The sequence below is a fragment of the Polistes fuscatus genome, unplaced genomic scaffold (genome assembly GCF_010416935.1).
Source record: "Polistes fuscatus isolate 324 unplaced genomic scaffold, CU_Pfus_HIC Scaffold10, whole genome shotgun sequence".
In the NCBI taxonomy this organism is placed as follows: Eukaryota; Metazoa; Arthropoda; class Insecta; order Hymenoptera; family Vespidae; genus Polistes; species Polistes fuscatus.
The window spans coordinates 1,249,781-1,271,728 of record NW_025112998.1 but is presented as its reverse complement, the minus strand read 5'-3'; the positions used below and the strand labels follow the sequence as shown (position 1 = coordinate 1,271,728).

General features: G+C 36.6%; 1 protein-coding gene across 1 annotated transcript in view; it reads right to left on the bottom strand.

Moving 5' to 3' along the window:
* The window catches only part of LOC122526141 (discoidin domain-containing receptor 2), a 147,765-nt gene that overhangs the window by 64,374 nt on the left and 61,443 nt on the right, over positions 1 to 21,948 (bottom strand). The window contains exon 4 of the mRNA XM_043649350.1: positions 2,438 to 2,699. Coding sequence (XP_043505285.1) covers positions 2,438 to 2,648 — 211 coding nt within the window. The 5' untranslated portion in view covers positions 2,649 to 2,699. The remainder of the gene's footprint in view (positions 1 to 2,437; positions 2,700 to 21,948) is intronic.

Genomic DNA, 21,948 nt, shown 5'->3' with positions numbered 1-21,948 from the left:
CCTGCTGGGTTACCTTCGTACACTTTCCCCTCAGTCCCCCCCCCTCGTTCTCTTTTCTACCCCTGTTGCTATCTCCTCTCATATCGTTTCCCATACTACACCATCGGAATACAACTTTGTGAGTATTTGTAACAATGCTTTACGTTGTTTTACCTAACCTTTACGCAGAACCTAGTGGATATACCATAGATGCATGGATCTACATACTTGCATTCTAGTCTATCCGTTCGACTTCCAATGTTTCCATTAAGCACTAGCCTGATTACAACACAGTAACTTCAATGGTAAAGGTTTCGGTTAGGTGGAACTAGATCAGAAATCGTTCCTGAAGCGCCCCCATTGTTTCTTGAGTGACTAAACTAGCTGTTGTGATATGCAAGCCTTTCGTTAAACTCCAACGAATACCGAAGTTTCTCTACAAATAGAAGTACTTATAACATACTCAACTAGTCTCTCGCTAGTTATATTCTACCAAAAGCTTATGTATTATGTAGAGCTTAGAATAATTCTGAGTAAACTCGAAATTTCTCGTATAATTCAACATGTGATTTTTGGATGACGTCATTGAAACTCTAATCCATTCATCCATCCATCCATCCATCCATCCATCCATCCAACCGTTCGTTGGGTGATGAAATCAAAGATTGTACGCGTAATCTCTTTAATACAGTAGATACGTTTCGAATAGTAAGCTAGCTAGCTAGCTAGCTAGTTTACTCGTTTTATATCGAGCATAAACGAAGAAAGTTTAGTTCGTGGTACGGATTGATAACCATTACGAAGCAACGCGGCTGGGTCTCATGTCCCAAAGCAATAAGTCACTTTGACGTGTCGCGACGTTCTAGACGCAACGCGTTTTAACACGTCGCGTGCATAACAAATGGTCCGAACGAATCGCGACACGATCGATATGTTCCCATCACACAGAACTACTGTGTGTATACGTGTGCTACACGTCATTGAACGAGATCGATAGGCGGTCCACCGGTATGATATTTTAGAACGAAACGCTTTTCCCGTCCTACGACAATGGATTGTCGTGTGCCTTAGAAAATACTCAAACCCAGATATGGAATTCTTCTGAATTTTTTTCTCATTCTCTCTCTCTCTTGGGATATTATCGATTTTCAAGTTAATCGATTTTATTAATACCTATTATGTTCCATTGTATACACTCATTCTATACGACCAAGCGCGTTCCTTTCAACTTTTCCTACTTTTCTTTTTCTCACGCGGATAAAAATCACGTTGATAATAAAATGGGGAAAGAAACAGAAAAAAAAAGAAAAAGAATTGATTCATTTATTATTTCGAAGGGAAGTATTGATTCCACGTTAATTGTACTATACTTATTTTTTTTTCTTTTATATATATATTTTATTCAATTGATTAATTCACCTTAAAGTGGATGAAAGAAATAAGGTAGAAATAAAAGGAAAGAAAAATAATGCAAGGAGGGGGATGGAAGCAAGCAAGCTCACTCGCATACATAGGCAATGCCACGTGAGAACGATTTAGCACAATGACACTCGGCCGTTCGTCTGCGTCTGAGCAGCTATTAGATAGTATTGTTAATTCATCGTGCGGCTGACATTTCATTTGCGTGGGTACAATAGCACTCCAAGCTGGCAGATGCGTGAGAAAGAGAGAGAGAGAGAGAGAGAGGGACTCGTGCGTTCGTTTTACGAGAAACGTTCACTTTGCTTTTTAATTTGGGGGAAGGGGGCAGCAGCGAAAAAAGTATAACTATGTATAATAATCGTAAATGTAGCGTAAAATAAACGCTGTTCTATTTGTTTTTACTCATGATGAAAATTCAACTAACCAAATAACAAAATATTTTATCTCGTTAAATTAGCAAACGCGTGTTATTTTAATCTAAATTTATTATACTTAAACATTTTCAATAGTTAGATGTTAATTCAATAATAAATATGATCAAACAATTTATACTAAAAATTTGTATGAAATAGATTGATAATAATTGAATTATATATTAAAACATCATTTAATTTGAAACTTGTAGAATCTTGCATATCGATCCATTAACAGTATTGAATACTAACCACGTATATAAAACGTGTGCTTAAAGAAACCAAAGAAAATTCCAAGGAATGAATTGTATTTCAGTGTACGGTTATAACTTTCTTCCTACAAACGGAAAGTACCTCAGGGACGATGCATGGCATACTTATCCTACGAGTGTACTACGTGTGTACATTTCTGTGCACATTTCTCAATTCATTGTTCCTTCTATATGTGTATGCAACGTGATTTTTAAAATGTACTAGAATAGAAGGAGCAAGAAAAAAATAAACATCATGCAGAGTAATAATTTGTTCTCAACGTTGAAAATGTAATACAAGAAGATGTTTGTTCTTTTGTTTGTTTGTTTGTTAAAATAAAAATTATTTAAAGGTAATTTTCTCGAACTTACCCAAATCCAAGCATCGATAGCACGGTATCGATGACAGAATAAAGATGGCAAGGAGTAGTAGTCTTCGATGGTTCGAAGATAAATTCGAAACTAGAGCAAAAACCGACATGTCACCGACGACCTGGGCCATCGACCTGGACGCACCGTTCCAAACGAGACGTTCCTCATCACTGACTATTGCCGATCCTGAACCGGTTCGGCCATCGAGCATGTCCCTGGCATACTTTTAACTCTGACGAACTGTTAATTGTCCGCCAATAACCTGTACAGAAAATAAACATTACACGTTATCTAAAGTACAACTATATTATTAGATCATAAAGTTTAAACAAAAGAGACCTAGACTGATACGAATCCTTTGCTAGTTTAAAACTCCGAACCATATTCCCTTATCTAGATACCGCAAATATTAAGTTAATAAGAAAGTTTCGCTGTCGTTTCTCTAGGTTTGCGTATGGTTTATAATTTCTATTGATTAAAATCTTCGCAAAACTTTTCTTTGATTATTTCATATAATTTTAATTAAATAACACTTTATCAGAAAAATACTCGAATAAAAATATATATAAGGTATAACATATAAATTTCTTATATATATAGGATTCGTGAAAAAAACTGGACCGTTGGAACTGACCCGGACCGGGACTCGAACCCGGAATCTTCCGCTTTTCGGGCGACTGCTTTTTAACCATTACGCTATCCAGGGCCCACCGTCCAATCTCCTCACGAATGCCTATTTAAGTTTGGCTTGGAGGCGCTCGCATCCCACATATATATTTTAACATATTATATTATTATTTATGACAGGGTTGAGAGAAAAATAAAAATAAAAAGAAAACGTGTTTTATATGGAAGCTTAAAAATCAGTATAGTATCGATAAGATATATTTTATTATTCTTTCATTCGAACACACACAAAAAGAGCGAAAGAGAGAGAGAGAGAGAGAGAAAGGATATATGTCTACACCTTGGGAAGAAGAGAGGGAGTGAAAACTATTTTATTCGATGAATGCGAGGTCGCAGCAACGCCCGTTAGATCCTCCTCCTCCTATCCCGGGGTCCCATTTATACTCGGCTCACACGTAGTCAGAGAAATGTTGTACAGGTACCTACATAGAAACGGGTGCGCTTACATAAGGCAAACGTAGAGAGACACGCGCACCATCATCATCGTCCTTGGTACTACACACCATCCTCTAGTGAAGCAATCCCCTCGTATCTCGCGAGTCCGGACTTAGCTTGGAAACTGCAAGATATTCCAACCGCGTCGACCCACATTGAAAGTTTCCTCGAATGTACGTAACTACGCAGGTAGAAAGACGCGAATGTCGTTCACCTTCTATCCCCATAGATAGAGAAGAGAGAACATAGAGAGATTGGTGGTGCCTGTCTTTTCTACTTGAAAACTAGGACAACGACAACGCGTATCAAAAAAAGAAAAAAAAAAAAAAAAGAAAAAAGATAATAGAAGAATGATCATTGGAGTATACGACGTAGATAGATTATTATTATTATTATTACTTTCCTTTTTGTTTTCTCTTTCAAAAAATATTACAAGATAAATATTCAATGATTTTAATCGTAAACAGATCGCGTCCCTTTATGATATAATATTAATAATATATAAATATACACATGTGTGTAACACTGTCAAATCGATAAAAAGCACATTTATTATTTTTCACTTTTAATGAAAATTCTTTTTAAAGCAACCTTATGAAACCTTTTTTAATCTTACCCACCTCGTTTTATGAGAGTAATATAATATATGCACTTACACAAAGGAGCCCCCTTATATGTATGTTATAACGTTGAAAGTGATCCTACTTTATCTTTTTATCTCATTCATCGATTTGTCAAAGCGGAGGAGCTACTCTCTGGCTTGGTTATGGAAAAATCTGGTCTGCCCGTTTGCTAGATCGAACGAACGAACGAACGAACGAACGAACGAACCTACTACGTACCAATTGAAGTGAATCGATGATGGAAAGGGAACATGGGATCTTGCTAGGAGGGGGACAACGAGGGGGACAACGAGGGGGACGACGAGGGGGGGACGAGGCTAGACGAGATGCGACTTCGTCGATGCTTTTGTATGCACTCGATAACCCGTGCAGAACAAACAAGCCTACGAGACACAAAAGAAGAAGAAAGAAAGAAAGAAAGAAAGAAAGAAAGAAAGAAAAAGAAAAAGAGAGAACTAAAAAGCGGACTCTCCTGTTCAACGAACGAACGTAGGGTAGGTTCTTCTCTTTCTTTTCTTCATTCCACATGCCAGAGTACTGTCATTACCCTGCATGAACGGCACGAGAAAGATAGAAAGAGAGAGAATGAAAAGTAGACGCGGTGGGAGGAAGGGCGGGAGGGAGGGAGGGTGGGGCAAAGGGAAGAAAGGAGATGTAAACAGAACGATTTTGCGATGCAAATTTCATTCCGTTTCTCTCGAACGTATATCTACCTTTTTCTTTTCCCTTTCTCTCTCTCTTTCTTTTTTTTTTTTTTTCATTCCCGTTTTCCCACCCTCTTCCCACCCAGTTACTAGTCTCTTTAAGTCGATTCTTTTTCTTTATCTTTCACCCCATGCCACCCTTATTTTTTACGTCGTCTACGTTACCCCACCACCCACCCCCCGTCCCCCGTCCCCCACCCACGTCGTATCTTTATCTCGCGTTTTCTTTTTCTTTCTTTTTTTCTCTTTTTTTCTTCTTTTATTTTGAAAGAAACCGTCGAGGTTTTTCCCTTCTCCCCCCTCCCTCACCATGTCTTTTTTGCCCCTTTTTTTCATTTCTTTCTTTCTTTCTTCCGTTCTGTCTTTGTCTATGTGTTAGGTGTTGCCGAGCACTTTTCAAAGTTATCTCGACGCCCTCGCTTGGACGGACATGCATTTTCGTGGTTAGCACTGATTTTTACGAGAAGATGAAGAAAAAAAGGAATAGAGAAAAAAGAAAAAAGAAAAGAAAAGAAAAGAAAAGAAAAAGGGCCAATCCTTTCTACCATTGTCCTACCGTTTCTCTACAGGAAACGAACTTGTTCGCAATCTTGAAAGGAGGTAAGAGAGAACAGTAGGGTAAGTAGATCGTGGAAGGATGAAAACGAGAAAGAAACAGAGGGAAAGTGAAAGAGATGGAAGGAAAAGAAAGAGAGAGAGAGAGAGAGAGAGAGAAAAGAAAGAAAAGTAAGAGGGAGAACGGTGATGGAATTAATTAGGAGACGAGGAAGCCTCTTCTTTCGTACTCTCTTGAGAATCTTCCCATAGTGGAAAAGCTGACTCATTTTCGTCCTTCGAAGGATCCCTTCAAGGACCTCTACCTCTCTTCCTCCTCCTCCTCCTCCCCTTTCTCTTTCTTTTTTTTCTTTTTATCCTTTTTTCTTCTTCTTAATTTCAGACTCACTTAGTACAGTTCGATTTTTCGTGTCTACGAGTGGGAGGGGTAGGGGACCAGGGAGAGTAGGAACGCGAATGATAATCGAAGAAAATAATTAAAAGCAGCGCGTTCGAGAATATTTCTTATTAAAAGGATCTCTCGTGAGATGAAAGTTTGAAGGATTTCAACGTGGGTGGATCCTTGAACTACTGCGAGTGGACTTTATGGATTATGGATAAAAGTTTGGAAAGATCCGTTTCGACAAATACTTACGTTCATGGGGGGGAGGAGGAGGGGGAGTATAGGGGATGAAACCGAACGTTCGTATCGGCTATCCGTTAAAATGTTGAATAATTTTTTTTTCTTTTTTATTTTATCTTTTTTCCCTTTTTTCTTTTTTTTTCTTTTTGATTTATCGAGAACGACGAGAAGATGAGTAAGAACTGTTTGAAATCGTGATATCTAGCTGGCGGAATTGAATCGAGCTTTGTAGGATGAATCGGTGGAATACCAAATCGATGGAAATCTTTTCATTGAAATGGCACCGCTAACGGTTGAAGTTTCAGCTTGAATAGAATTGTCTAATTGTAAGTTTGCTAGTTACCTAATTCTGGTCGTCGTCGTCGTCGTCGTCGTTGTCGTCATCGTCTGTGTGGACGTTCTCAAAAGTTTTCACTTACTTCGCTACGTTGAATCGTAGAATAAAACCATTCCGATAGGAAAAACTACTTTACTTGTTTTTAATCTTTGATCGATCCCTTATCCGTAAAGTAAAATCATTTTTCAATCGTCCGTAATATTTTCAACTTTAGAGATAGTAGTATTATTATTACTGATTGGAAAATAATTTTAAAAATTATTAAAATTAATCTGATTAATATAAAAAATGTAATAACAGTTAAATATTATATTTAAAGAAATTGGGATTGCTGTACACCACTAAGAAATATTAATTGTAATTTGACATACATATTTAATACCAAAATTCATAATAATAATTAATATATTAGCAACAGTATTGCATTCTTTAAATGAATAACAAGAAAAGTTATCGTCTCTTTCCAATGTCTTGTATAATTTATACTAATTTATTATTTACAGTATACCAGTCAAGTACCATCCTTTAAAAGAATAACACAATAAGATGGTGCACTTTAGAAAAAGTGGTTATAAAATACGCACCAAGCAACAAATCGAGACGAGACTTGATTCCAAAGACACGTTTGATAGGACGAAAGTCCTTTTCTTAAAAGTTAGATACAGAAAAAGGGATTCAGTGAGAATCTCGTGATGAATTATTCGGTTTGTGGCAATCTTTAGTCTGTCTTGTTTTCTAGCCACGACACAAGGATTTTATTTATTTCTTTCTGTCTTCTATCACTTTCTTTTTATTTCTCTTTTCTTTTGCGAACGATTGCAATTTCTTCCAGGAATTTGAAGATAAAGAGAGAGAGAGAGAGAACACGATTATCCGATCGGAAAGCGTGACTTCGTCACCCTGATACGAAAAACTCTCGTTTCGAATCCAAAGAAGAAGATTTTCCCCGTGATTCGAGAAACTAACATCGAAAAGGGATGTTTTTGGTGAATTTTACATGAGATTAAGTAACCTTTGTTGTAGTCCAACTTTTCCTCTTCAAATCGATTCTTCTGTATTTTTTCTATCTATCTCTTTGTATCCCTAATCTAAACATTTTTCACTAATGTAATATAAAGATATTATATTTATCTTTCCAATCAAATCTAAAGTCAGATCGTAGCAAAGTAAGAAACGCATATCTTATTCTAATCATAGAGAAGTTTAAAGTTTCTTAAGAGTATTCGAGAGAGAGAGAGAGAGAGAGAGTTTAATAGCAAATATGTGATAAGAGAAAGATTAGAATCTAGATAGAATCGTTCTATTACAGTTGGTTTGTTCTCACGGTTTACTCTTTTGTTTATTCGTTAAGTATTATTCGATGATGATAATAAAATGAAATCCTAACGGGTATAATAATAATATACCACACACAGTGGTAACCAATTTCGTAAAACGTTTCTGACCTATACACTAATTTACCCTGTAATAACATTTTTAAATCGAATATCGAAAAGAGATTTATTTCGATTGGAAAATAATATTAAACGAAAGAGAGAGAGAGAGAGAGAGAGTAGATAAAATATTCAATTAAATATAATATAATTACTATTAAACGTATAAACCTTGATGTTTATTATTAATAATTAATAATTATTAATGGTAGTACTTATATTTTGGTATTTCTTTTAAATAGAATAGAATTTATTTTAGATTTAAATCGATTAAAAATAACAACAACAACAACAACAACAACAACAATGAGACAATTTTGAATTAATTGAAAGGCTTGAAACGAAAGCATCAGCTTTCGCGTTCACGCGGAAGAATACACGTGCGGCCTCTGGTAATTAATTAAGCGTCCACCCAAACGCTTATCGTGTCAATTGTGTTTTTGGTAAAGAAGCTATCGAAGAGATAAGCACGGCGAATAAGCGTGAACACGTGTGCCAGCAATTGTACCTTTTGATCGTGGCCAATCTGTTATCAACCGTGCTGCGTGATCCAAAAGAGTTTCGAATACGTTAATGATCTGTATTCACGCTTGGGTAGGTAGGCTATACACAGTTGGATTTTCGCCAATTGTGGCAGCAATTAGAGGAATTCATGGAACGTGTTTAGCTCATCAATTGTGTCAAATAATCCATCCAACAATCGTACCCTCATCCCGCCCCCGCCTCCCCCGCGCCCCATTCAGGACATTTCAAATTGTTCGAAACGAACAAAAATATTTTCAACGATGATCTAAGTTTTATTTTATAGAAAAAATACTCGCGCACGGACAGATTTTATCGAATGGAAAGAAATCACTTTTTGACAAATTTATTTTCGTTAAATGTTAATTTTTCAAAGAGGAGAGAAAAAAAAAGCAATACCGAAGAATGCGAAAAGTCAAGTTTAAAAAAGTATCAGTATTATGCGAAGTTTTGTTAATCGTCTTTTATGGTCTCTTCTATGATAGTTCTCGGAGCTCGAACGTAATGTCGAAAGGCGGGAGGAAGGAAGGAAGGAAGGAAAAAAAAGGAAGAAAGAAAGAAAGAAAGTAGGTTTACGTTTCTAGATCCTAATGTTTCTTCAAGTAGGTACCCAGCAATTCTATTAGATATTTGTGAGCAAGGAAAATGGTCTTTTATGACGACAGTCTAGAAACTTTGGTAACGTTAGTGAAACGTACGTAACTCTTAACCCGTAAAGCTGATTTTGTTGGAAAGTAAAGAAGAAGAAGAAGAAGAAGAAGAAGAAGAAGATTTTACTTCTTACGTATTCTGTGTTCTTAAGTAAACATACTCTCAATCTTCCAACAGTTAGTCAAAAATAATATTCATCTAAAAAAGGTTACTTTGTTTACGAAAAAAATCAATCCAACGTTTCCATATAAAGAAAACAAACGACGTTCCGTATTTCGAGGATTTTACTATGAGTAAAAAAAAAAGAAAAGAAACGATAAGTGGGTTTAGATAAAACGATAACAATATATCGGGATAGAAATCAACTGATTTTGTTGGAAGTTTGACAAGTATGAAAGAGATAGAAAAAAGGTTTGGGGTTACAGCAGCAGCAGCAGCAGCAGCAGCAGAAGAAGAAGAAGCAGCGGCAGTCGTTCGGTATCGTAATAACAATCGTAGAGGTTCTTCTAGATTCGTGATAGCAGAAAGAGAGAGAGAGAGAAAGAGAGAGAAATAATTTGAAATTCTTACCGGACTACGGTCAGTACGCGCGATTACATCGGGTACACGTACGAGTTTGAATTCGGTAGAATCCTATCGGAGTGGTACGTGAAAGGCGTGAGTGGTTCGTCGGTCCATAAAAGAAGACGAGGACTCTCTTTCTTTCATTCTTTTTCTCATTCTCTCTCTTTCCCTATTTTCTGAAAGTGTGAGAAAATGGTAGAGGATATACTCCATACACATACATACATACGTATATGTACCTATTTCTATCTCTATCTTTATCACTATCTCTCTCTCTTTCTCTTTCTTTCTTTCTTTCTTTATATATATCTATATCTATATAACAGTTAGGGATAGAAACTCAAAAGGAGAACTTAAACGCGGAATAGAGTCGAATAGGCGGCGCTCGTCCGGTGCTTCGAGCCGTTCCGCCGATTTAATAACGTAAATTGTGCGCGGCTTGCTTTAGCAGTTCTGTCACGAATTTTTCTAAAGCACACTATCGAGTGTTCGGGTTCCTGCCGGGAATACGGAGAGATCTCTCTCTCTTTCTCTCTTTCTCTCCTTCTCTTTCCCTCGGGCCAGGAATGGCTAGGACGTTTCACGGGCCCGTTGCTAACCTTCTTCTACTCATCCTATTTCCTTTTTCCCTTCTTCTTATTCTTTTTCTTCATCTTTTTAGCTTTTTCCACCAACTCTTCTTCTCGTATCTTGCTTTTCTTTTCTTCGCATATTCCTCTTGCACCCCCTCCACCTCCCCCACCCCGTCATCACCCTTTTCCTTGACATTTCTCGCATATATGTATATATGTACACAAGGTTTATTTGGGTGACAGGGTTCGAGTTAGAAAGAGAGAGAGAGAGAGACGAATTGCACTCTTGTATCAACGTGACTCGCATTCGCGTGCCTTCCGGCTAATATTTGGGGTTAGTACCTATGAACAAAGTTAACAAATTTCATAATACTTTTTTTCCCATTGGTTTGCGTTTAATCTTTTTTCACGTAACTCTTGTCATCATTCGATTTAATTTTTACGATCTGCTTTTATTTTTTTTATAATATCCTATTTATTACTATAATTTCTCTTTGACATTTTTCTTCTCTCACACATACACAAAACCAAGAAATATGTTCTATTGGGATAGTAATAGTAGTAGTAGTAGTAGTAGTAGTACGTATAACCTAGTGTATATATTTTTCTATTTATATTTGATCCTTTTCGGTCTCGAGGACAAGTTTGATAGAAAAGTCGATGACCTCCTCCTAGTCGAGTAACACGAAAAACCGGTCACGTATCCTCCGTTCGAACGCTAGCTAGGGGATGATTGACTTTTCCAGGGATAACAAGCGCCACTTCTCTATCCCTTCTTTCGTATCGTCGACCTTAGTCGAGGCCGATCCTTATCGGGGTTGCTCCTTCTCGAGGACAGGCATTCGTTCTTCAAAGAAACGATCTTATTTTTCTTTTCTTATTTCTGACAATACGTGGGATAATAATAATAGGAACGAAAAAAAAGTTACATACGAGGGGAACATAATAAAACAACATGGACAACAATAAAAAAGAATTGTGAACAATTTAAGCGTTAACTTGAATTTATCGTTTTACCGTGATTTCTTCCTTATTTTTTCTTATTCGTTTGATCTTTTATATTTTTTTTTTTGTTATGGTAAAGTATTCGAGAATTGTATCGTAGTGTGCATAAAATATCTGCTTTTTGATGATAATAATAATAATAATAATTATTATTATTATTATTTTATTTGCAATAAACGTTCAGAAATTTTTGAAAGTGAGATATTTCTAATTAAAAATCCACGCATGTGATATTAATTCATATTTTATTTATCTGTCCCTATTTCTCTCTCTCTCTCTCTCTCTTACTCTTTCGTTCAGGTCCTTTTGGTTGCATCTGGATACCACGTCTCTAACATACCTCTTGTACCGTCTAAACTTCTCTTCGTGAGTTTCTAGGACAAAAGGAACCAACCCGCAAGGTTCTCAGCTCCGAAGTTTCCAAGTTAAAGCGAACCAGTGGTATGTATGTCTATGGTCGATCAAGGGAACCGTAGAGCAATCGAGTAAACGAGAGAGAACCGCGTTGCCATTTTAGAAACGATTTAGGAAGAGATCACCTGAGCAGATCTTATATACCTGTGCTTTCGGTAATTCATTTTAAGAAATTAACAATCAAATTCTCTTTAGGTAAATGTGATAGTTGTCTTAATAAACGATTATAATTCATTTCTCAAATATGTTGGTGTAAATTAATCAGAATAATATTCTTCTATCTCTCTTTCTTTTTTTTCTTTTTTTTTCTCCCCATTGACACAAATAAGTTCTAAATTACAATTTTGTTGATTTTTTTTTGTTTTGTTTGTTTTGTTTTCAAGCGAGTGTAACTCATATATGCATAGGGAAGTTATCGTATCGATAATACTGGCAGTTTAAGTTTATAGCGTGACTCTCGATGGACGGTTAAAATGGCGTGAAAGGATCGTTTCCATAAAATAAGAAGGTGTGGCTACGTGGTCGAACACTTAGAAACGTTTTAGTTTTCCCGTAGACGGTCGCGGTCTTATAAAAACGTCATAAATATGCAGCAGGAGAATCCGATGTGCGTCGGTTTCGTTTTCTGGGAAGGCAACTTACCTTACCCCGGTCGTCTCGCACGTTTTGTTTTACATAAACCTACCTACATATATATATATATGTGTATGTATGTATGTATGTACGTATCAGAAATACGGCTTGGCCATTTCGAATACGACGGGGTAAGACTTTTTTTTTTCGCCAGCTATTTCTGTGTCCACGTTTCGTCCTCTCCCGGTTTTTAACTTAGTTTTCAGTAAACATCAAAAAGCTTTCTCCGAAGTTTATGTGGGAGTTTATGAAACCGAAGTGACGGTAGGGGTGGGGTTTATCTACGTGGACGAAGATTTAACGAAGACGAACGATGCTTCATTTACGTTTAATACGAGAATGCACTCGATGAGAGATTACTTTGACTGTTAAAAAAAAAATAAAATAATACAAAATGAAAAAAAGAAAACGAATAGAGAAAGAAAAAGAAATATATATAATGACTATTTAATGCAATCGTCCGTGAGATAACTGTGGGGAAACTATTCCATTATTGTTTTCGTTCAACCGAGGCAATTACTTCGTTCGCGGTGGTATCAGTCGTACGTACCGCCTGTACGATTCACTTGGGAATTAAATACTACGACTATTACTATTTGAGTCTTTTTCCCTCTTTCCGTATTTCGTTTTGCTTCCGATGTTTTCGAAAAGAACGGTATAGAGAGTAACGCAAAACAATCGATCGGCACGTAAATTTAAACACCCGAAGTCTGTAGGGAGCCTTCGTCCACTCGTTATGTTTCTGACAAATAAACTCAGCTTTCCGTTGGTTGTTTTGACCATGAAATGTAGAGCACGTTTGTGTTTTATTGTCTAACAATAAGTTTACTTTTTTCTTCTCTCTCTCTCTCTCTTTCTCTCGTTACTTTTTCCTTTTTTTTCTTTTTTTCAAAATTCATCTCATCGTCGTTGCACTCGTACGTACGTACGTACGTACGTACATACGCTACGTGTACACGTCGGCAAATAAATTCAAAAGCGTAGTACGTGTTATGAACAAAAACAACGTAGAAGTCAATGGCCATAAATTATTTTCAAAAGCGTGAAATGAAATCTATCGAAGCAGTCATTCGCGCAACATTCAACATACTACAGGCACATAGTTTTCATCTGTATGTCATTTACCCTTGGTACAAATCCCCCACCCCCTCCTGCCGTCCGAATCAACCCCCCTTCCTCTCTCTTTCTCCTCTTTCACCACTCGACTATTTCACAGTTACGCTGATGAAATAACCTCCGACCAATCTTTTCCCCCCAAACATAACACGGTCAGATGCTTTTTAGCGAAGAATGGATAATTAGCTCCTTTGATATGCAGTGACACAGAACTTGCTTTCTCTCTCTTTATATTTCTATCTCTTTCTCTCTTTCTTTATCTGTCTCTTTCCATCGCGAGAGCTTGCAGAAAATTGAATAAAAATGAAATGAAAAGTATCGCTTTGTTCGTACTTACGTTCCGGCATATGGCCAATCTCTTATTATGTCTTTCCTTTGGTATAACGTAACAGAGAACCACGTACACGCGTTCTGGTTCTCTCCCCTGCCCCATCCCCCTCCCGCTTCCTCCCATAAAAATCCGTAAAATATAATTCTTATAACGTCCGATGGGAACAAGAGAGACGTGATATGATTATGAAAGTAACATAAATCTACTTATCGAACGTATATTATTTTTTTTTTCTTTTCTTCGTTTGTTAAAGTTGAAAAGAAAGAATTGACGAGGAAAATAAAATTAGAAAAAAATCATATTACCCTATTGTACGGATCTCTATTTTCTACTCTATATTTTCTATGAAAGGAGCTTACCGTAAAAATGTATTAAAATAAAAAAATAAAAGACAAAAAATAACAAGAGAAAAAAAAGGGATGAAAAGACAGAGGAGAATGGTAGAAACGGGGCGAAGAGAAGAAGAAAAAAAAAAAGAAGAACGGACGGAAAAGAAAAAGGGAAAAGTATAAAAATCGGTAAGGACCGATCGGTTTTTGCAGGAAGGTTTTCTTTTTCTTTTTTTTTTTTCCTATGACTTATACTACCGAATATCATCGGTTCGGTTCCGATGATATTTCTCCATCGGTCTTTTCCACGACCTGCAGGTGACTTCGACGAAGAGAACGCTAGCAAGATGGTTTTCATCTTGAATCTTGAATCGTTTTCCAATACGTAGGACTTATGGATATACATATATATATATACACACACATATATATATATTACTGTTCAGCAGTGATTTCACATTCCCCCGCCCCCCGTCTATTTTATTCCAAGTATAAACCACTCCCTCTCTCCCATACCCTTTCCCTTCCCTTAATACCTCACCCCTGATGGTGGTGGGTGCTATTAAGATGGTAGAAAAAAGATCCAGACGTGCTTGGATGTACGAACAGAGAAAGAGAGAGAAAGAAAATCTCTAGGTGAAAATGATGATAGAACGAATGGCCTTGAGAAAAAAAGTCGGCCGGTTTGGTATAGGGGGATGAAAAAGAAAGAAATAGAAAGAGTTAACCGAGCGGTATATACAACTCGCGAATGGATGCGTTCGCATATTGCCCGGCAAGCCGGAAAATTAAGAGATTAGCTCTGCCACGTGTATCTCTGTGTGAGTTTAAGTTTATATTTGTGTTTGTGTCTATGTTCGTTCGTGTTTGTCTGGGTGCGTGTGTATAAGCAAGCGAGTGTAAGCGAGAAAGAAAATGAATAGGATTCACCGACTGTTCCGAGGACACACGAGAACTATAGAATTCAATTATCTTTCTCTTCGAGGCCGTCCTAATTAAATACTCAATCCTATCATCGGATGCGTTTAGCGTTCGTTCGTCGCCCCTTCAATTTAAATCCTTCCATATTAGAGTATTTTTCCTTGTCTCTCTCTTTTATTTTTCTTCTTTCATATCCGTTTTTCCTCTTAGGTTTTTTTCTTTTTGATTTGTGATTTTCAGTCGTTAAGAAGCAACCCCCAATAAGGAAAAACATTATGTATTAGGATTTATTTCGATATTATTGTAGGATTCGTGAAAAAAATTTGGCCGTTGGAACTGACCGGACCGGGACTCGAACCCGGATCTTCCGCTTTCCGGGCGACTGCACTTTAACCATTGAGCTATCCAGAGCCCACCGTCCAATCTCCTCACGAATGCCTATTTAAGTTTTGCTTGGAGGCGCTCGTATCCCACATTATTACGTTTAGAAGAAATTTGTTTGTTACGTTAATAAATGAATAGATGATTGATCGGATCGTTTATCGTTTTAATTATATAAAATCAATTTTAAAACGTAGACAATTTAAAAAACATTTTCCGTATAGTTAATCACGATACCAACGAAATCGACTATGCCATGTTTTATTATACTAACGGAGTAGTTCGCTTTTAATAATCAACGAGAGAAATCTTAATCCCCGATAATAAATAATTCCTACGAACGCCAAAATCCTTTCTAGCTTACTACTTACTCTAGGCGTATATGAGGATTAAAACTTCCCTCATATTTGTGGCCGTGTACCACCGGTAAGTATACACTATATCATATTATATATGTACATATACTTGATTTCTGCATTCGCGAACATGAGCGAGTAAACTATTAACGAATAAGGAAACTAACGGACGTATTACAAGCTTTAAATTTAATATGTTAAATAAAAATATCGGGGATTACATAAAGATAATTCGCGAGGATCAGTTTTATGAGTGTTTGAATACTTCAGCACGATTGAATTCTTTTTAAAATAATCAATTAAAAAAAAAATATATATATATATATGTATATATTAATTATCAGCTTAATTTAAAGCATCGTATTATGTTTTGTATAATATTCAAAATACATATACATATATATATATGTACAATAATATAAGGTATTGAATAATTTATTATCATTGAATAATTAATATCATTTTCATAATTTTGAATTTTCATAATAATCGAACTCGTTAAATTGGCCTCGAGAAATGAAGAAAAGTTATTCGATAGTCTATCCGACTAACGAACGTTATTGAACTAACGAATAGGAAAATTCTCTATTCGTTGATATTCTAAAATATTCACTGAGAGAGAGAAAGAGAGAAGGAGAGAGAAAGAGACCGTTTGCAAAAGCGAGTATTAGATTTCGTTTAACTTTAATTTACCACCTACCAGGGTTGTCGAAGAACGCTAGTTCCACTAGCGTATTACTAATTATACCTTTTACAAGCTAGGTTTACCATTAGGTAATTATTTCGCCTCAATATAAGCGTTGTATTATCGGTATTAGCATTTCGCATATTTCATCGATGTACATAGATCGATGTATTCCTAATAGGATACTCTAGGCACGTTTCTATATGATGATGATGATGATCATGATGATGGTGATGATGGTACTGTAAAAGCACGTTAATGACGTCAATTTTATCTCTTCTACGAAGTCGTCTTATACGAATTTCAATCCTCCTTTCTATAATTTCGTCGTTAATAAATGAATTACTTCAATCAAACGATATTCTTCAACAATTATTACGTTACGTAAATGTTTCATCGATGAGAAAATTCAAGTGGAATAACAACGAGGTACGAATAAAATTTGCGAGAAAAAAAAATCTTTAATCTTGTCCGTGGCTCGAAGAATGAAAAGAAAAAGAATTTGGACAAAAAAGAAAAAAGAAATGTTGAATCACGAAAATTGTAGAAAATTAGTATTTTCCTTGGAACGTTTGAATAATGCGATAATGTAATAGGGTCGAAGACTAGACGCGTTATTACCGGTTCGTGATGAAAGAGTTACGATCGAGAAATTTGGCTGGTAGCCAAGTACCCCCGTAGAAAGGTTCTCAAGAGTGGTGCCCAAACTGATCAGAGTAACGCGTTTTAATTCAAGAAAAGAGCTTCACCATGGAACAGCTACCACCGTGTTTCAACAAAGTTTTCTTTTTAACTTTTATTAAGAGACAACTTATTTGACCGTATCCTATTATAATATATACGAGTAATAAGGTTACATACAATGATGAAATGATCTTGTTCGACTGACGTAAAAGAAAATGAAAGAATGGAAAAAGGGAGATAGGAAAGCGAGGGGGGTAAAAAGTATGGTACAAGAGGACCAGTTAAAGAGTAACTAACGTAACCTTCGGTTTTTAATGACCGGTAAATGTTGCCTGTCCTATAATTGAAGCGATGTTATCTGTACTAATTGCAAAAATCTGCTTGGCGTTCACCCAGATAAAGTGGGCGTTTGTGGTGGTGGTGGGGGTAGGAAGGATAAAATGAAGTTCGCATACACACACTAACATGAGCTCGAACTTTTCGAGTATTTAGATACTTAAAACTCTTACTCGAAAAGTTCGACTATTGCTACTACTTTCTTGTACTTTTGTATCCTTGTACTTTTGTTTTCATATTTTATACAGTAGACCAGTATTTTATTTGATTATAATTAAAAAAGTAATTCTTATTTTTTAAATATAATTAACTCTCGAATTAAACGAAACAGTCGTTGAATTAAATCTAAAGAAAAATCCGGATACCGTTTGTTGCTAACAAAAACAAAAAAAAATAATAAACGTTGCAAACTATTATTCCTTTTCTACCATCGGATATTACGATATTCACCAATTTACTTTAGTTACAGGTAAAAGGCAAACAAAACGAGGATTTTAAGCGAATCGCACGCAACAATAAGCTTTCACGATGCGGAAAGATCGTTTTGCCGTTCGTTTACGCGACTCTTTTGTAACAAAAATAGAAAGAGAGAGAGAGAGAGAGAAGAGAAAATGAAGGGAAAAAAAAGAAACGAAAGAAAGAAGATAGAAAAAAGTAAAAAAAAAGAAAATATCTTCACGTCAAATGGAGCGATGGAGCAACGAATCATAGTAGAATGGAAACCAGCAACAGCACCACCAGCAGCAGCAGCAGCAGTAATAGTAGTAGTAGCAGCAACAGAACTACTAGAAAGGATAGAAAAGCAGTTTCCCTGAACATCCGTACTATCCTTTTCCCTTTCCCTTTCCCCCTTGCCCCCACCAGTATCCTATCTACACTCATGTTAACGGAAAAACCAGTGAGGGGACGTACGACCGATTAAATTGGTGCGCCCAGTCGAAGTATTTCGAATGTAAATACAGTAACTCGTGTGGAAAAGCGAGTCGAGGTACACCATCAGCTAGCTAGTCGACTATCCGTCACACTCAATCAGCTCGGAAGGGTTGTCAGTGGTTGAAAAAAGAGAGAAGAAGGGAAAAAGGTTTGGAGGAGGAAGAGGAGAAGAGGAAGAGAGATAGAAAAAAAAAGTAAAGTACCTATCTCTAGAAAACGCGTAGTAGTTGGATGTTCTTTCTAAGCTATCAACGGCAACGAAATGAAACGTCTGGGATCATATCGGTCGAGGAACGAATGAGAAGAAAAAGAGAAAGAATAGGATTGAAGAAAGGAAAAATAAAAACGTTGAAGTTGAAGGAAAGCGTTAAGCGTTATGACAGAGATCGACGATGAAAGGTGTATTATTATATAGTATTTTCTAGCTTTTCTTTTTCGGGAAAATCAATTTCTTTCAGCAACGTATTAAGGTTGGTAGGTAGGTACATGCAAATGAAATATGAATTTCGTTCTTGCCTAAGACGTTTTTCCTTTAAAGATAGACAGCCTAGACGAAGGAGGAGGAGGAGGAGGAGGAGGAGGAGGAGGGAAGAAGAACCTAAGTTTGGTTAAACGAATCTTTGAAGACTTCAACTTATTGTTAGCGAATAGTTCGTTGTACGTCAGTGGGAATCATTATTCAGAAAAGTCTGAAGATGATGTTGATACGTCTTCGGGGTTTACCGATGAAAAAGTTTTCAAACCATTTCGATATAATAGTTATAATATAGTTGGATAACAAGTTAACTGTCTTTAAGTATAAACAGGGAATATGATAGATATATGTAATATATAATATATGTATCGTGAAAAAAATAATCGTGCGAACGGTGCGTTTTTTAAGCGAATATATGTTAAACGATAAAATATTTTGTAAGTTTTACCTGATAGATGGTATAATAATAAATACAATGATAAACAAGTTCAACTAACGATATTAATCCGATGATATCGTAGAAATATTTTCTATTAATTTATTTGATATTTTATCTTGTTCGGAAATTAAATTATTAAAATAGGTATCACGGGAAATTTGGACGTGTTATAAATTCTTTATGAACGTTATTTTTGAACAAGTTGGACGTTTCGTCCCTTTATTGGAGCAATAAAAATAACGTTCGAGAAGAATTTATAACACGTCCAAATTTCCTGTCATACCTATTTTAATATTTTCCATTAATATTAATGAACCGTGTCGTAGATCTTAAAGATAAGGATAAAGTCGAACATTTCTAGGCGACAGTAATGACGAATAGTATTCCGCAAGTACGAAATATTGATCGAACAATTATTCTCATATGAGATACGCCGGACACAACGATCGTGAATTAGATTAAGCCGGTGACACACGATGATATGAGTTAGGGGATAGTGTCGGACATAGACCGAACGCTACTCCGCTTGAAGGATAATGTGGGACACCTAACTCCAAGGGTTTCATCTCTATCTCTCACTTTACCTCTTCCTCTTTCTCAATCTTCTCCTTCCGCCATATTCTCGCCATGACAAAGTGGCCGGCCCGCCCTTTCGTCCGAGGGTATCCCTTTGCTATGCGATGCACACACTCAAACTGGGAAACCTTCTTGGGCATCGTATTCGCATAAGCGAGATTAGCTAGATTAAAGGAATGACACGAAATTGTTCTAAAGTAACACGATTGGTCAAATGTTGTGACTTATTTTCAATGTTCCCAGTTCCTCTGAGTTATCTTGGACACCTTTAATGATTGGTTAACTATTGTGATAAATAAAAAATTGTTAAGATTTTATGAAAGCAAAGAAAGTTAGAATCGATCAAAATTGTTTAATTATGATTTATCGAAAAAAATGTTAACTTGATTTAATAACCTATTGCAAAGAGAAAGAGAGAGAGAGACTGGTTGACTGTAATCTCGATTCTCACGAATATCGGGGTTGCTTGTAAGTACAAGTATTTCGTGCGCAATTAAATGAATGTACAATTAATTCGACACGATCTCATAAAACTACTGATATTATTAATTGATAAAAGTGTAAGGTAATTTGATAAGAAATACGATTAAAATGTTGATACGGAAAATAGATGAAATATTATTTGAGCTAATGAAAATGTCGAAAAAGTGTAACTTTTATTTCTTTTATCACGAATTGAAACTGTTGAGACGAAACGAGGATAAAACAGCGATGATTTCAAAGGAACGGGAAAAGAAGAAAAAAAAAAGCAAACAAAAAACAGAAGATTTAAGGAGTAATCGAGCAACGAAATCCATGAAAGAAACGGAGTAAAACGTTCGCAAGATTCAAACCCAATGACCAGCAGAAGCATCAGAGTATCAGTAATAGTAACAGCAGCAGCACCAGCAGTAGCAGCAATAGTAGTAGTAGTAGTAGTAGCAGTAATAGTAATAGTGGTAGTAACAGACAAAAAACTAAAAGGCGAAAACCGATGCTCGTCAAATATCGATCGGACGAAAATCTAGACGATAGGTGGTGGCCTTTTCCTCGCCCTTTAACGTCATAAATCAGGGGAAGTTCTCTAGTTTAGCTGAGAGCGAGAGAGAGAGAGAGAGAGAGAGGTAATAGGTAAAACGACGAAGGCTTCTCGCGGCTTCGACGATTAGATTCGCCGTCTACAAGTTGGACAAGTTTTCCTAATATATATATCCCTACTTCTTTACTCACAATCTTGATATAATCAAGCTACCGCTACCACTACCAGCAACACCAACACCAACACACTATCTTCTCAATCCTTTCGAACTTTCCATCGTTGAGATAGTATTGAAAAGCGAGTCAATGGGTATGTGTTACGTACTTGTGTAGTATATATGATTGGATAGAAAGTAGAGGAGACAGACAATCGTGCAGACGGATGGACAAACACAGATAGATAGATAGACAGACAGACAGACAGACAGATAGATAGATAGATAGATGGATAGATAGACAAGCGAATGGGGTGGTATACGAAGAGCTAGTCGATCAACGCGTCTAGCAATGAAAGGCCGATCGTATACTCGATTCGAAGAGATGAAAAGCTAACTTCGCTTTCACCATCTGATAATGTACCTAAGCCAATGGAATCGGCCGTAATTGGGCTGACTTCCCGTCCATGCAAGAGTCGATTCGGGGATTACCCGACGAAGAACTTGGGCTCTATCGATTGCTTCATCCTCCTCAACGACTGGGCCGATTCGTAGGTCAGCGGTTCAAGTGCTTCTTCGGTCGTCTACCCATCATCATCATCATCATCATCATCATTATCATCATTCTTGTACCATTTCTTCTTTAGCTTTCTCCTATTATCGACACTATTTTCATACATAGGCCTCTCTGATGATTCCGATAAAACTATTCGGATCCAACTATTTTGACCCATTTTTACTTTTCACGATCCAACTACTTTTATTTTATTTCATTCCATACTTTATCCATAACTTATGAGAAATTCAAGTGGCGTGCTAGCATAATTCATACGATTTCGACGTTTAAAACTATAGAGGATGTTCCAACAACGGGTCGTCGGACTACTCTTCAAGCTGGAATTTAGAGAAGTGATCTGGCTTTAGGGTCGTACATTTTCTGCATGACTTGTCCCCGTTGTCAGCACCCCGGGTTACACGTTGAATTGGGTCGACTTTACGCTCGTTTCTCCACCCTTCGTA